This window comes from Gracilinanus agilis, chromosome 5 (genome assembly GCF_016433145.1).
Source record: "Gracilinanus agilis isolate LMUSP501 chromosome 5, AgileGrace, whole genome shotgun sequence".
In the NCBI taxonomy this organism is placed as follows: Eukaryota; Metazoa; Chordata; class Mammalia; order Didelphimorphia; family Didelphidae; genus Gracilinanus; species Gracilinanus agilis.
The window spans coordinates 144159304-144173026 of record NC_058134.1 but is presented as its reverse complement, the minus strand read 5'-3'; the positions used below and the strand labels follow the sequence as shown (position 1 = coordinate 144173026).

Here is a 13723-nt window from a genome sequence, read left to right as displayed (position 1 = left end):
CCTTACCTCTTAGAATCAACAATATTGATTCTAAACACCTATGAGTCAATGCACAGAAGTTAAGGGTTTAAAATAAAAAATAAAATTAAAAAAAAAGAATATTGATTCTAAACAGAAGGTAAGGGTTTTAACAAATGATTGAGGAATAATTATAGAGCAAATTTATGAGGTGGTGGTGATGGTGGTGGTAATATTTATGTAGCATTTTACAATTTTAAAGCTCTCTATGCATATCATCATCGATTGTCACATCTTCACGAAGTAGATGTTATTTTTATCCATTTTGCAGACAATAAACTGAACTTCAGCTTATTTAAATGACTTGTCTGAGTTCACCCAGCTCCTAAGTGTCTGAGATGGCATTTGAATCCAGTCTTCCTGATGACACGAAGCTTATACTGAAGTTATGATTCTCCTAATGACATCATATCCTGGAATGGATGCTCATAAAACATTGGCAGTGACCATAAATCATAACAGTTGCTGCATTAGCACTTACCTCCATATTTCTCAAATCATGAAGAACTACATGAGAGCAATCTGACTGTCTTTTTTTATACTGGCTCTGTTTCTTTCTGTAAGATGTCTGATGGTACTACTAGTAATAGCATTTATTTATGTAATCCTTAAAGGTTTGCAAAGCACTTTATACATATGATCTCATTTTATCCTAGTATCAGTCCTAGAAACTGTAGTCTGAGTCATTACAATTCAGTGAAAAGAGTACTGAATCGAGAGTCAGAAAACTTGGATTCAAACCAAGTTTTGACTCTTATTTACCTGTGTGACCTTGGAGAAGTCAATGAAATTCTCTGGGACTTAATTAATGTACTTATTAGTAAAATGGAGAGACTGCACTAGAGTCCCTTGCAGTTCTAAGTCTATGATTCTAATTATCTCCATCTCATAGTTGAGGAAAAGGAAGTTCAGAGAAATTATATGACATGCCCAAGGTTATACAGCTAAAAAGCGATTAGGTTATAAAGGTGATAGAGTTCTGGGCCTGGAGTCAGGAAGACTGAACTTACTGAGTTCAAATCTGACCCCAGACACTCATTAGCTGGGTGACCCTGGACAAATCACTTAATCTTGTTTGCCTCAGTTTCCTCATCAGTAAAATGAGCTAGAGAAGGAAATGGCAAACCAGTCTAGTACCTTTGCCAAGAAAACCCAAAATGGGGCCACGAATAGTTGGATACTACAGAAAATGACTGAACCATGATGACAACATAGCTAATAAGTATCAAAAGTAGATCAAAAGTAGATTTGGATCATATCCCCGTGACTCTGGATGTATCACTTGTCTTGCTTTTCTCCACTGTTTCTTGATCATTCTGGAATTTGTACACTGCAAGGTCTGATTAATGCATTTAGTCCTCCATCAAAAATTTGTTCTCTCTGAACCCCATCATAAGGTTGTTTTCAACAAATGGAAAAGTTTGGAAATCTTACCTAAAAATAAAAAATAAAAAAAAAACCCTTCTAAATAAAGATCCCTCTTCTCAGATAATTGCCTCCTTTCCAGCCTATGCCAGAGGTCTAAGACTCACTCAGTTTACTCGTTTTGCCAACTGCCCTGATAAGACAAGGCAATATAAGGAATTATACTCAATTCTTACTGGAACAATGCCGGAACTCGAAACGGATGTGGGAGCCTCTGAATTTATCCACAGGAATGGGAAGTTTGAGCAGTTCGGACCATCTGGGACTGTTGTTGTGGTAAAGTACAAAGGAGTGGAACTCATTAGCTGGAGGCTCACCAGAGCCAAAGGAGATAAAATCCTAACAAAAGAAACAAACAGGTTAAAGACAGCTTCATTTTCAATTTATTTTGAAATCAATAGAACAATTGCTTTTTTCTATGTATATATCTGTTCCCCACATTCTCCTTTCATAAAGTGCCTTTTTTCCCCTTTGTAGTTAACACAGTTTAACCAGCTAGCAAGCGGTATCTACTTAACCCTAAGAGAGGTCCACTTTTTTAAAAGATGTATCTCACTTACTCCTTTTAAACCAGGGCTTCTTACCGTTCGGGGTGTTGTGGGCTCCTTTGGCTTCATGACAGTCTGTTGTCACCAAGCCATTTCTGACTCTTTGTGCGCCATACAGACCACAGAAGGCCAGCGCTGCCCATGAGAATTTCTTGGGAAAGATACCCAAGCAGTTTGCCCTTTCCTTCTCCAGTGGACTAAGGCAAAGAGTAATTAAGTGACTTGCCCCACATGACACAGTTGGTAAGTATCTGAGGCCAAATTTGAACTCATGTCTTCCTGATTCCAGGCCCAGGGTCTGTCTCTTGAGCCACCTACCTGTCTCCCTTTAGCAGGTAAAGCCTACAGACCAGTATTGAGAATAATGTATATAAAAACCTAGAATTTCAAAGGCAATCAATTATATTGAAATAGAATTATCAAAAAGTTCTCAAAAGTCCATAGCCTCCAGATTGAGAGCCAAAGATTGAGAGCACAAGTGTTTCACTGGGAGCTTAACAGTACATCCTGTATTATTTCCTAAAGGAGAGGCTTAAAAATGAATGATGTACCTGAGTTGGGAAAAGCAAGAGATTGGACTAGTTCTGTCATACAGGCATGTAACTACAGTCTCCAATAACATAGGGACTACTTGTAGAGTCCAGGTAAAAGTTTCTGTCACTAAAGAAAGTATTAAAAAGAGAAAGATTATCCTACCTATTTGGGGAAAAATACAGAAGAGCAACTCCATTGGATTTTTTAAAATAGTTCTTCTGGGATTACAAAGGAGAATCAAATGATTATCCATGATAACCATGAAAAAAACCAAATGGAGTCCAGGAGAGAGAACACATGCCCCTAAGTAACTAAAAATTAGGCATATTTAAGAAATAATTGCTACATAAAATGAAGCCTCATAACTTGAATAAGATAATTACTATACAACACATAATTATGAAGATAACATTAAGACTTTTTTCATCTTAACTCTATTTTATGGACAATGTAAAGATAAACTATGCAGAGTAAAGTTTCAAAGTTACAGAAATTTAAGAATTGAGATGAATTCAAAGAAATGAGAATGAAATCAGTTTATAAAAAGGGGACAAATGTCATCATACCTTTAAGTTCTGGCCATTACTGTCAATTATATACATGGTGACTTCCACATTCCTGGCCACACTCTTCCCTCCTTTCTCAAACTCACCCCTTTCTATGGTGATGTATAAATCATTCCTCATTTCACCTATTAAGAAAGGACAATAAAGTACACAAAAGTATGTTAGATCTCCTAAAGGATAAGGATTCCTATTGACTCTTTCCAAGAGACTCAAAATCTGGCACATTACACATCATAGGGAGACATTCTAGCTTCATGGTTATCATGGAAGATGTAAAATCTAACTCTCTTCTCTCCTCATATTATAATATCTAACATTTATGTCATAGTGTTTTACCAGAAAAAATATGTTATTGTGACAAATTACCTGTGCAATTAAAAAAAATAACCACCTTTTGAGTGCTGAATTTCCTCCTCTAAAAAATTCAACTTAATTCAGGTCTTATAGAGGCAACAAGTGGCACAATAGGTAGAGTCTTGGTTGGGTCTAGAGTGAGAAAATTTTTAGCTCAAATCCAGTCCCAAAGACTTCCTCATTTACATAAGTGGGATAAAATAGTACCTACTTAGAATTTTTGAAAGGATCAATGAGAAAATATCTATAAAGGGCTTGGCGCATAACAGGTGATTATGTTAATGCTAATGATTATTATTATTATTAGTTATATGACTTGTCCAGGGTAACAAAGGTAGTGAGTGTCAAAACCAGGATGATGAACAAGGTCTTCTGATCTTAACACCAGTAATCTTGCCAATATTTTTTGGTGGTACTGATATTCAATTATTTTAGTAGTGTCTGAATCTTTGTGAACCCATTGAGGTTTTCTGGGCAAAGATATTGGAGGAGTTTACCAATTACTTCTTAAGTATATTTTATAGATAAGGGAACTGAGGCTCAGCCAGGGTTAAGCAATTTGCCAAGGTTTACAAAGCTAAAATGTGTCAAAGGTCAGTCTGAATCCAGATCTGGTATTCTATCCATGGCACCACTTTATTGTTCTCCAAAAGTTAGTTGATTAGGAAAATATCCCCATATTCCATCATTCTTTTGATATGTTACAATCCTATTAGCAAGGTGTGACTAAAATAATTCATGATCACATATCCTTATGAAGAACAATCTCATTACATTTATAGTGCTTTGAACAAAATAAAGGCTTACTGAACAGACTTAAAACAAAACTTCTCAATATTTTCAAAAATCTGTGGATAAAATCATCTCATTTTTTCTAGGATTCTAGGTCTTAATTTATTTATGTGCAAAATGAGAGATTTGATCTAGGTCAGCTCTAAGGTTCCTTCCCATCCTGACATTCTACAAATAGACTCTTGGTATAAAGGTGTGAAAAACATTCTGCTATGCAATTACATCCATTCCAGTATTCTGAGTACCATGAGGTCCTAAAAAAGTAAGAACATTTTCTTTCCTTCTTCTGATAATTTAAAACGTTTTTGTAATTATAGGTGACTTTAATGTTCCTCTTTCAAAGCAGGACAAGTAAGACAGATTTTCAAAAATTATCAAACTGAACAAACTGCTAGAAATGTTAGAGAGGAAAGACTTAAGGCATTTTCTGAATGGGAACATTAAAAATTATATACATATTTCTTAGCATCACAAGGTACCTTTATAAAAAACAGACCATGTTCTGGGACATTAGAAATAAATGCAGAAAAGAAGAAATACTGTACATATTGCTTACAGACAATATTACAATAATGTTGAAGAGTTTTTAAGTAATATTGGAAACAAAAGCAAAGTTTGTTTTGTTTTGCTTTAAAGGAGTACTTTCAAAATGCCAAAAATTGTAAACTTAGGGGGAAGAAGAATTTCTAAATTCAAAGTGCCTCATGTTAGAGAGGGAGAAGGAAGAAGAAACATGGAGGAAAGGAGAAACAGTGTAAAAGGAGGGTGGGAGATAGAGAGATAAAGACAGAGAGAAACTCACTATTTTTCAGCTGATTCTTTAATAAAGTTGAATATTTTATTATCTCACCTTATCACAATTATTGGAAAAGAGATCCCCAGGTACCACAGTAGGTGGTACATGACATCCATTTACATTATAATTTAGGTGCTCTGTTTTGTTGTTTTTGAACAGACCTGTGAGCTCTTAGTGAGAAACTTCTACCAAAGCCAAATTGGCACTTTCTTGGCAACTTTTAGCCACAGAGAGTTGCTTAAGATGTTAAGAGATTAAACAATTTGCCCAGGGTTACACAACCAGGATGTGTTAATGGTAATATTTGAACTTAGACCATCTTGACCCCAAAGCCAGCTCTTTTAAGTGCTTTATATAAGAATTAAATTAGGAGATTTAAATATACGTGTGAGTATATATAAAAGGATTACTCAGAATTATTCGAAGGTGAAGATGGACAAGATTTCATTTTAATATAAGGCAATTCTAAGTGTGTGAATGATAAAAAATAAAATAAATAAATAAGCAAGATTCATAGCTGTGTGACCCTGAGCTAAGCAAGGCACTTAACTAAATACCTAGCCCTTGCCTCCCTCCTGTCTTAGAATTGATAGTATGGTAGAAGATAAAAGTTAAAGGAAAAAAAAAAAAGGCAAGACTCCCTCCTTCCTTGCCTTTTACTAATAAGAACTTCCTAATGAGAAAGCAAGTCATTAGAACTTTCCTTGGGAGATGAGGGGATGAAAAGGAGAAGGATGAGGAAATGGCAAAATTACCCAGCTAGGTTAGTGTCCAATATATAATGATTCCGACTTCTTCAGTGTCATGGGGCATCCCAAAAATCTGGTAACATTCTTCCATGAATACTCAGCTTATTCTGGTATCCTCACCCACAATAAAAAAACAAAACCCCAAAACACCACTCCAGTGGTATAAACATGACTATGGCTAACCAGGAAACAGATGGCTCATCAAACAGAGAAAATGACAATGTTATACAAAAGAACAAATCATATAGAACAGAACCTTAATTGCTTACACAAAAAAAGGCAGAGAAGTGACTTCTGAATACCATCAGAAAGGAAAACGACTATAATACGCTGAAATGATTTTTCTTTCTTCTAAATGGATGACATTTCTTTCTTCTGAAATCACTGTCATTTCCCAAAAAAGCATTTGTGTGCCTTTCAAATGGTTCTGTCCTTCCCATTTAAATTTTTTCAAAGAAGACGAAAGGAATTTTTACTATTAACTTCCTTTTCAGACAGGAATTCTACTAGCTTCAATATTCAAGTAATTGCTGGAAAATGAAGGTTATAGGACCATAAATTTAGAGCTGAAAGAGACCTTAGAGTTCACTAAGTCTAACCTTTTCATTTTAAAAATGAAGCAACTATGGTCTAGAGAATTTAAAGGACTTGCTTATGGTCACAGAAATAAGTGACCAAGAGAGGATTTGAAGGCAGATCTTCACGATTCCAATTCTAGTGCTGGACAAACTATTCAACAGAGAAAGGTGAGTTTCCAAGGCAAAACCCATTTTGTTTTAGAAGTATAGGCCTGATTTAGCAAAAATGAAAAAAAACCAACAACACCAAAAAAGAAAAAAAAGGGATTAAAAGGGTGGGGGGAGGGTGGATGACAACATAAATGAAGAAAAAAAAATAAAGTGAATGTTCTGCCAAATTTGGTTTAAGTAATTCTTTTTTGAAAATTCCTGAAAGTAACAAGAATGACTTCTTTTAGCCACATATTTAAAGATCCACACATATATCTCTTTTAACAAATTTCAGCATACTCAGAGTTGGTATAGCACCGACTGCATTAGCACATGCTGTTTTCTACATTTTGGCCTGGAAGGTGTTCTTGATCTAGCAATTTTGCTACTCACATCAGGACTTGAAAAAATCAACCATAAATATTATAGCATAATGAGTTGGCTTATGATACAAGTTCTCCCTCTAACCAGTCTGTCCCCTTATCCCCGGGCACAGGAATTTGAACTCTTATTCGCCTTTGAAAGTTCAACTCAAATAGCATCTTCCCTATGTATAAAGCCTTCTTTGATCCCAGCACTCCTTATGGAAAGCCCTTATATAACATTCTTCTTGGATCTTTCTTATGCACTTGTGATAGGACTGATATCTCCTAGAACCCCAGCCTCCCATTATCTACCCATAATATAGTTTAAGAAAAGACCATAAAGTCAAGATTTGAGTGGCAGAGAGTGTGGGCCAAAGCTCAAACTGTCATTCCTGGCAGCCAATTTCCTAGTGGCCTCTGGCTTTGCTGATGTGGCTTCCTGGCCATCAAGATGCAATTAAAAAAAAATTCTCAGCATCCCATCTAGGGTTGTCTTGGCAAAGACACTAGAATGGCCTGCTATTTCCTTCTTCAGCTTATTTTACAGATGAGGAAATCAAGGAAAATAGCATTAAGTGATTTGTTCCAGGGTAACACAAATAGTGATTTTCTAAGGTTAAATTTGAACTTAGATCTTCCAATACTCCAAGTCCAAATCTCTATTTGCCTTGACCTATACCTGTACTTTGCTAAGACTAAGTAGATTTCTTTTTGTTAAATATTAAATGATTTAAGAGATAAAAAAGAGAGAATTACATAGGTGTAAATATTCCTTTTACTTAAATCCTTAAATCTCTAACACTGGTAATCATTTCTTATCTAAGCTTTTTATTTCCCCTAAGCATTTAGCAAAGGGTCTATGCACAGTAGACCTCATAAATGGTTATTGAATCAGATTTTAATATCCTTTCTATAGTCCTCAAGGCAGGTAAACCAATATTAAATATTAATGTATTCTTTGGATTAATGAATAAATTTTTAAAAAATCATTAAGCACTTACTTTATGCAAAGCACTCTACTAAGCTAGAAAAGCAACAATGGGTTTCCTCCAAAAACTCACAATTCTGATAGGAGGAGACTATCAGAGCCCTTAGAGGAGGGCTCAGTTGCAAGTCAGCTGGAAAGGACTGTTTTCTTAAGGATTCTCTGGCATCAAAGTAGATAATAATGCAGTTTCTGGAATGTCATTTCTATTTATAAAACCATTGTTGAATCATTTAAGTCTGCCATTGGTGGTGAGAACCTTCTTTTTTTGATCTTCAGTATCTGTGATTGTTGAGGAGGTAGAAGTACCTACCTGTAAAGGAATGTTGTTCCTCTGAAAAATGGCTATTTACTAGAGTAAATATGATGGAACTAGAAAATGAGACTGATTTCTGAGCAAGCATTTATGTGATTTTCACCACTGAAGTCTTACTCTAATGCTTCCTGTTGGCAAAAAGGTATTCTTGGGATCCTCAGAACTAGGATGTGAGCTGAAAGTTCTGGCAAACTATAAAACAATGAAATGATTCTATGAGTTACTGAGCTTCATTTATTACCCCATGCAAAAATTTTCAGGTATATTTGCTTAGTCTGTACCCAACTCTTGATTTATGGTTTTACCAAATGCATTTTAGACATCTCAAACTGGATATTCCATAGATCTTTTTAACTTAACATTTCCAAAAGCAAACTCATTATCTTTTCTCCTAAATCCTTCCCTTTTCCTAATGTCCCTTTGCTAGTCATCCTTGGTTAGTTGTTGTCTCTTGTACTAAAGAGGGCCAGAATAACATCACTGATGATATCTTCTGACTTGCACATAAATTGAATTTTATGACGCAGAGTTGAACAAAGTCATAGGTTTCACTCTCTCTTCCAATGTCATTAAAGTACAGTGAGGTACAGTTAGAGCACCTATGGCAAGGCTTTCTGCACATTGCATAAATTCTCCCTGGAGTACTGACTATATAACTGTGAACAAGTCATTCAGTCTCAGTTTCCTCAAGTTTAAAATGGAAATGAAAATAAAAACACATAAATTCCAGAACTGTTAAGAGGAACCAATGAGATAATATTTGATGTACTTAGCCCAAAGCCAGGTATATATTAGGAGCTCTCTCCCCCAAACCCCTCCTTCTGGTTCCAAGTTTGCTGTGGATACTATTATTCTAGTTAGAGAAGGCTGTTGTAAGCAGGAGATACATGACTGGTGTTATTGAGTCCTTTTCTGCTTCTGTGCTTTGGAAAAAATTTTTTCTTAGACACATGATTTTGTATCTTAAACCAATCCTAATGTACTTGAACTCAGTGCATTTTAAGCTCTAACTAACTTAAAATGCTGTTTATAGGATATAGTTTTTCATACATCATTGCCAATGAAGTAATAAAAGTGAGTATCACCCAGAGGACAAGGGAGAGGCTCATGGAAATTGTGAGCAGATGTAACACATAAGTCATAAGGTACTTGTATTTTGGGTGGATTTTTAGAAGAACATGGGCAAGAGGTAGGCATAAATACTTTGCCATCTGCATCATGGGAAGGCCCTCCCAACCAGATGTGCTTACAAATTCATTTTCATGTATTATTCATTTGAATTACTTACTTCAGTAACTTTTTAAACATGAAGAGCTGATTTTATGTGTGTATGTGATTATACTTTACCATTTTGCTAGCCCTTTTTGCTTTAATCTTTCAATAGATTTGTGACTTAGTCAATTTGATGAGACATTCCCTCCAATGGATGGTGCCAACTGAAACTCTTCCAGGTCCTTTGACCTTGTTCCATAACTGTCCACATCCTCCCATAAACATTCCAGGGAGAATATAGTCAGTGTTAAGAAAGCTTTGCCATAGATGCTTTAGCATTTTCTGGGCACCAGGGAAACATCTGTTCTCCCTTGGTCTTGCCAATATCCTTTATTGATGATACTTTATCTTTTAAGAAACTCCTTTCTCAGTTCAAGGTTTGAATTCCATGATAAATGCTTAATGAGACCTACTATGTGCAGTACAGCCTAGGATACATGCAAAGTTTAAGGAAAACTCCATTCAACCTGCCATCCCCTGTTAAGGAGAATGAATATGTAGTATATCTTATCAATGGCTAATTATATTTGATAGCAATTTATCCAACTACTTGAAAGGGGGAGAGGATTGCTAATCCAGTTCAACAGGTCTCAGCAAAGGGGGCAGTATAAAGCTATGTGACTAGATTAAGAAGAGGGCTTCTCTGTTTCCTAGGATAGAATCCAATCTGTTCTATACCCTATGAAAAGATTTCCACTCCACCCTATCCATTCAGAAATTCCTATCAAGTAATGAATGAATGAGGGAAAAAATATGTAAGGGCTTATTAAAGGGGGACAAGTGGCACAATGTAGAGTACTGGGTCCAAAGTCAGGAAGAGTCATCTTCCTGAGTTCGAATCTGGGTTTGGACACTCACTAGGTTTAGGACTCCAGGGTAAGTCACTTAACTCGATTGTCCTCAGTTTCCTCATCTGTAAAACGAGCTGAAGAAAAAAAATGGCAAAATACTCCAGGATCTAGCTAAGAAAATCCCAAATGGAGTTGTGAAGACTTCAACAGACAAGAACAAGTTTAAGAACAAGGGGGCAAAGCACTCTGCTAAGCCTAGAAAATACAGAGAGCTTTCAATTCTTTGTCGTTGCCTCCAACCCTCAGAGTGAGGAGCTACAAGAATAAACATATATATAGAAAGAAGGTGCCTAAGAAGGAAGACTCCACACAGAACACTGCCTATATTATCAGAATTTTTTTTTTATCTTTGTCACTTACAGAGGGTTAAATCTTGGATCAGATGAAATTTGAAATAATAGTGATGCGAAGACAAAATAGAGGAAAAAGGACTAAAATTATGACTTCAGTGATATAGGGAAATCTTAAATGAGGGAACTCATACTAATGTAGGACACCATATTCTCTGTAAGATCAGATTTGCATAAAGATAGTATCATAATATTATTGTTGTTCATTCATCCTCTTGAAGAGGACTAATGACTAATGAATTGGATTTAAGTCAGGCAGAATTACCCAGTCATCAGTTTCATTCTATCTTCCAGAGTCATCCAAGTCCAGGGGCTAGAGAAAAGTCAGGACCAACAGCAAGGCCCAGGATACAATAGATGACCTTGGCATCTTCAACATCTGACCAAGCTCTAGGCACTCCACAGTGTCTGCTTCAGCTGCCTTCTTAGCCTCGAGACCAATTATTCTCATTCACCCATTCCACCAGGGGAAGACTTCACACATTACTATTGTTATTATTACAGTCATACCTCAAGACTATAGTAATGATAAAAATAAAAACTTTTTATGTAACACTTCTAAGATTTTTGAGGATCTTTATAAATGTTATATCATGTTAATCTCATTTGAACTGAGACCCTCTAGACCTTAGGTCCTTCCCCTCTCCCAACTCCCTCCAAATAATAGTTTTGCAAAGCACTTTGCAAATATTATGTCATTTTGTGCTCACGAAAACTCTAAGAAGTAGATACTATTGTTATTGCCAAATCAGACATGAGAAAACTGAGGTAGATAGAAATTAAGCAATTGTCTTAAAAGAAGATGTTATTTGCCCAGGATCTCATAGCTATAAAGTGTTATGAGGTCATATTTGAACTGAGCTCTTCCTGACTCCAGGTCCAATCTGCTGCACCTCTGGGCACTAGCACCTATAGTAGTGATTCTCAAAGTATAATCCTCACATTCCCGAGGATCTTGGAGATTTTTACAGATGTTCCATAAGGTCAAAACTATTTTTGTGACAATACTAAGATAATATTAATATATTAAAATACTCCCCTTTTTTCAATTACATATCTGCATGAGGCCAGACTTTCTTCATATTCAGCAACCAAAATAGCATATTGCAACAGATTAAATGAAGAAACAGATATTAATATCCAGCTGGCTTCTATTAAGTAAAAAATTCAATTTATAAAACTATGTAAAATAGTACTCTTCTCATTAATTTTTTTTAGAAAACTGTTATTTTTCATAAATTTTATTTATGCCAATATATAAATAATTTATTATTGTTATTTTTAACGAATTCACAAATATTTTTGAATCTTATCGTTTTAACTTTCTTTATGGTAAATATTGATAGATTTATCTAAGCTACATAAGCAAAATATTTTTGGTATCCTCAATAATTTGTAAATTCATAAAGTAGTCTTTAGACTAAAAGTATGAGGAGACCTAGCCTAAAGGACAAAGAAGTTAAGAGATTTGTCCAGTCACAGGGCCTGTATTTGTCAGAAAATTTGAATCCAGCTCTCTGACTCTGAGGTCAGATCTCATCCCATCATACCTTCCTTGCTGCCTCTTGAAAGATAAAGACATCACTATGTATTTCTTTATAATGATTTCATGCACTAAAGAGAAAAAACATTTCTTGTCTAAACTAAAATAAATAAATAGCTTCAAAATGGAAAAAAGAAGACCCTAAGAAAGTGACCTGTCCTAACTACCCTAGAAGGTATAGACAGAACAACACAAAGGCTTTCTGAGGGCTTTATCTGTAAGGCTCTCAGTTCTCTTTGAAGACAGAGAAAGGCTTACCTTTTTATCTTCTTTGAAGATGCCTCCCTGGTGGCCCAGGAATGAACACTTCTGTTTTTTCCCTTCTATTTTTCTTACTGCCTTCTTTAGAGAAGAGCAAATTTCAGTCCATCTCCTTCTCTCTTTTACTCTCTACTAGTAAAGGGGTTGTATGTGTCAAGCCTTGTGTCAAGGTAAGCACAACTGGGTCTAAGAGAGGAAATCCATTTGCTTCTTATTTATAGGATTTCTCATATCTTATTGTCACTGTTAAAAATTATACTGATGATTTATACATATCATTTCAAAGGATTTTACATTTTATTGTTAGGAATTTCTCTCAAAGTCCACATATTTCCTGGTATGAATTAAATTTTCTTCAGCTCCTCCCTTATTTACACCATACTCTATCTTTCACTCTCCCTCAAAATTGGGGTTCTATCCATCAAAGCCTCCTTTGCATTTATCACATAGTAAATATTTAATAAATTTTTGTTGACCATCAAGATCGAAAATACGTGAATAAATGTAAAAACTAGTCAATATTAGCTTCTGGTGGAACGAAGTGGGCTCTCTTTGTCACAGAATTCACAGGGCAATATCTTACTGAATGTATGTTTATTCTATTGTCTAAATCAAATCATCAATTATAGGATTATAGAATTTAGGGTCAGGAGAGATCTTAAAGCTTAGTACAAACCACTCATTTAACAGATGGAGAAACTGAGGATGAAAATGTGAACTGGCTTCATGGTCCTTTAAAGTGTAAATAGTAGTCAGGATTTGAAACACCTAGATGGTCCTGTGGATAGAGCACTGCACTTGGAATCAGGAAGACTCATCTTCTTGAGTTCAAATTTGGTCTCAGAAACTTAGTGCTATGTTACTTTGAGTAAGTCACTTAATTCCTTTTGCCTCAATTTCCTCATCTGAGGAATGAACTGGAGAAGGAAATGGAAAACTACTCTATTATCTTTGCCAACAAAATCCCAAATGGAGTTACAGATAATTGGACTCTACTGAATAACAACTTTCAAATACAGGAGAGTGATAAGACACAGAGATAATTAGAGTGCAAACCAAATAGTAAGTATGTTAGAAAAGTTTAAAACAAAGTACTATACTATGCAAGACTGGGTGGGGATGGAGAAAGGAGGGAAAGGTCATTTCCAGAAGGGCAAATGAGAAAGGTTTCAGAAAAACAAAATAGATACCATCTTAATTGGGGATTAAATTATTAGCAAGTTTACAACAGGTAAAAAAGAATTAGGAAGGATTGTTCAGGTTTAAGGAA

General features: G+C 35.5%; 1 protein-coding gene across 1 annotated transcript in view; it reads right to left on the bottom strand.

Moving 5' to 3' along the window:
- DOCK4 (dedicator of cytokinesis 4) overlaps positions 1 to 13723 on the bottom strand; it is a 541177-nt gene that overhangs the window by 186268 nt on the left and 341186 nt on the right. Inside the window, exons 14-15 of the mRNA XM_044677327.1 lie at positions 3092 to 3216; positions 1620 to 1782 (exon numbers count right to left, since the gene is read on the bottom strand). Coding sequence (XP_044533262.1) covers positions 1620 to 1782; positions 3092 to 3216 — 288 coding nt within the window. The remainder of the gene's footprint in view (positions 1 to 1619; positions 1783 to 3091; positions 3217 to 13723) is intronic.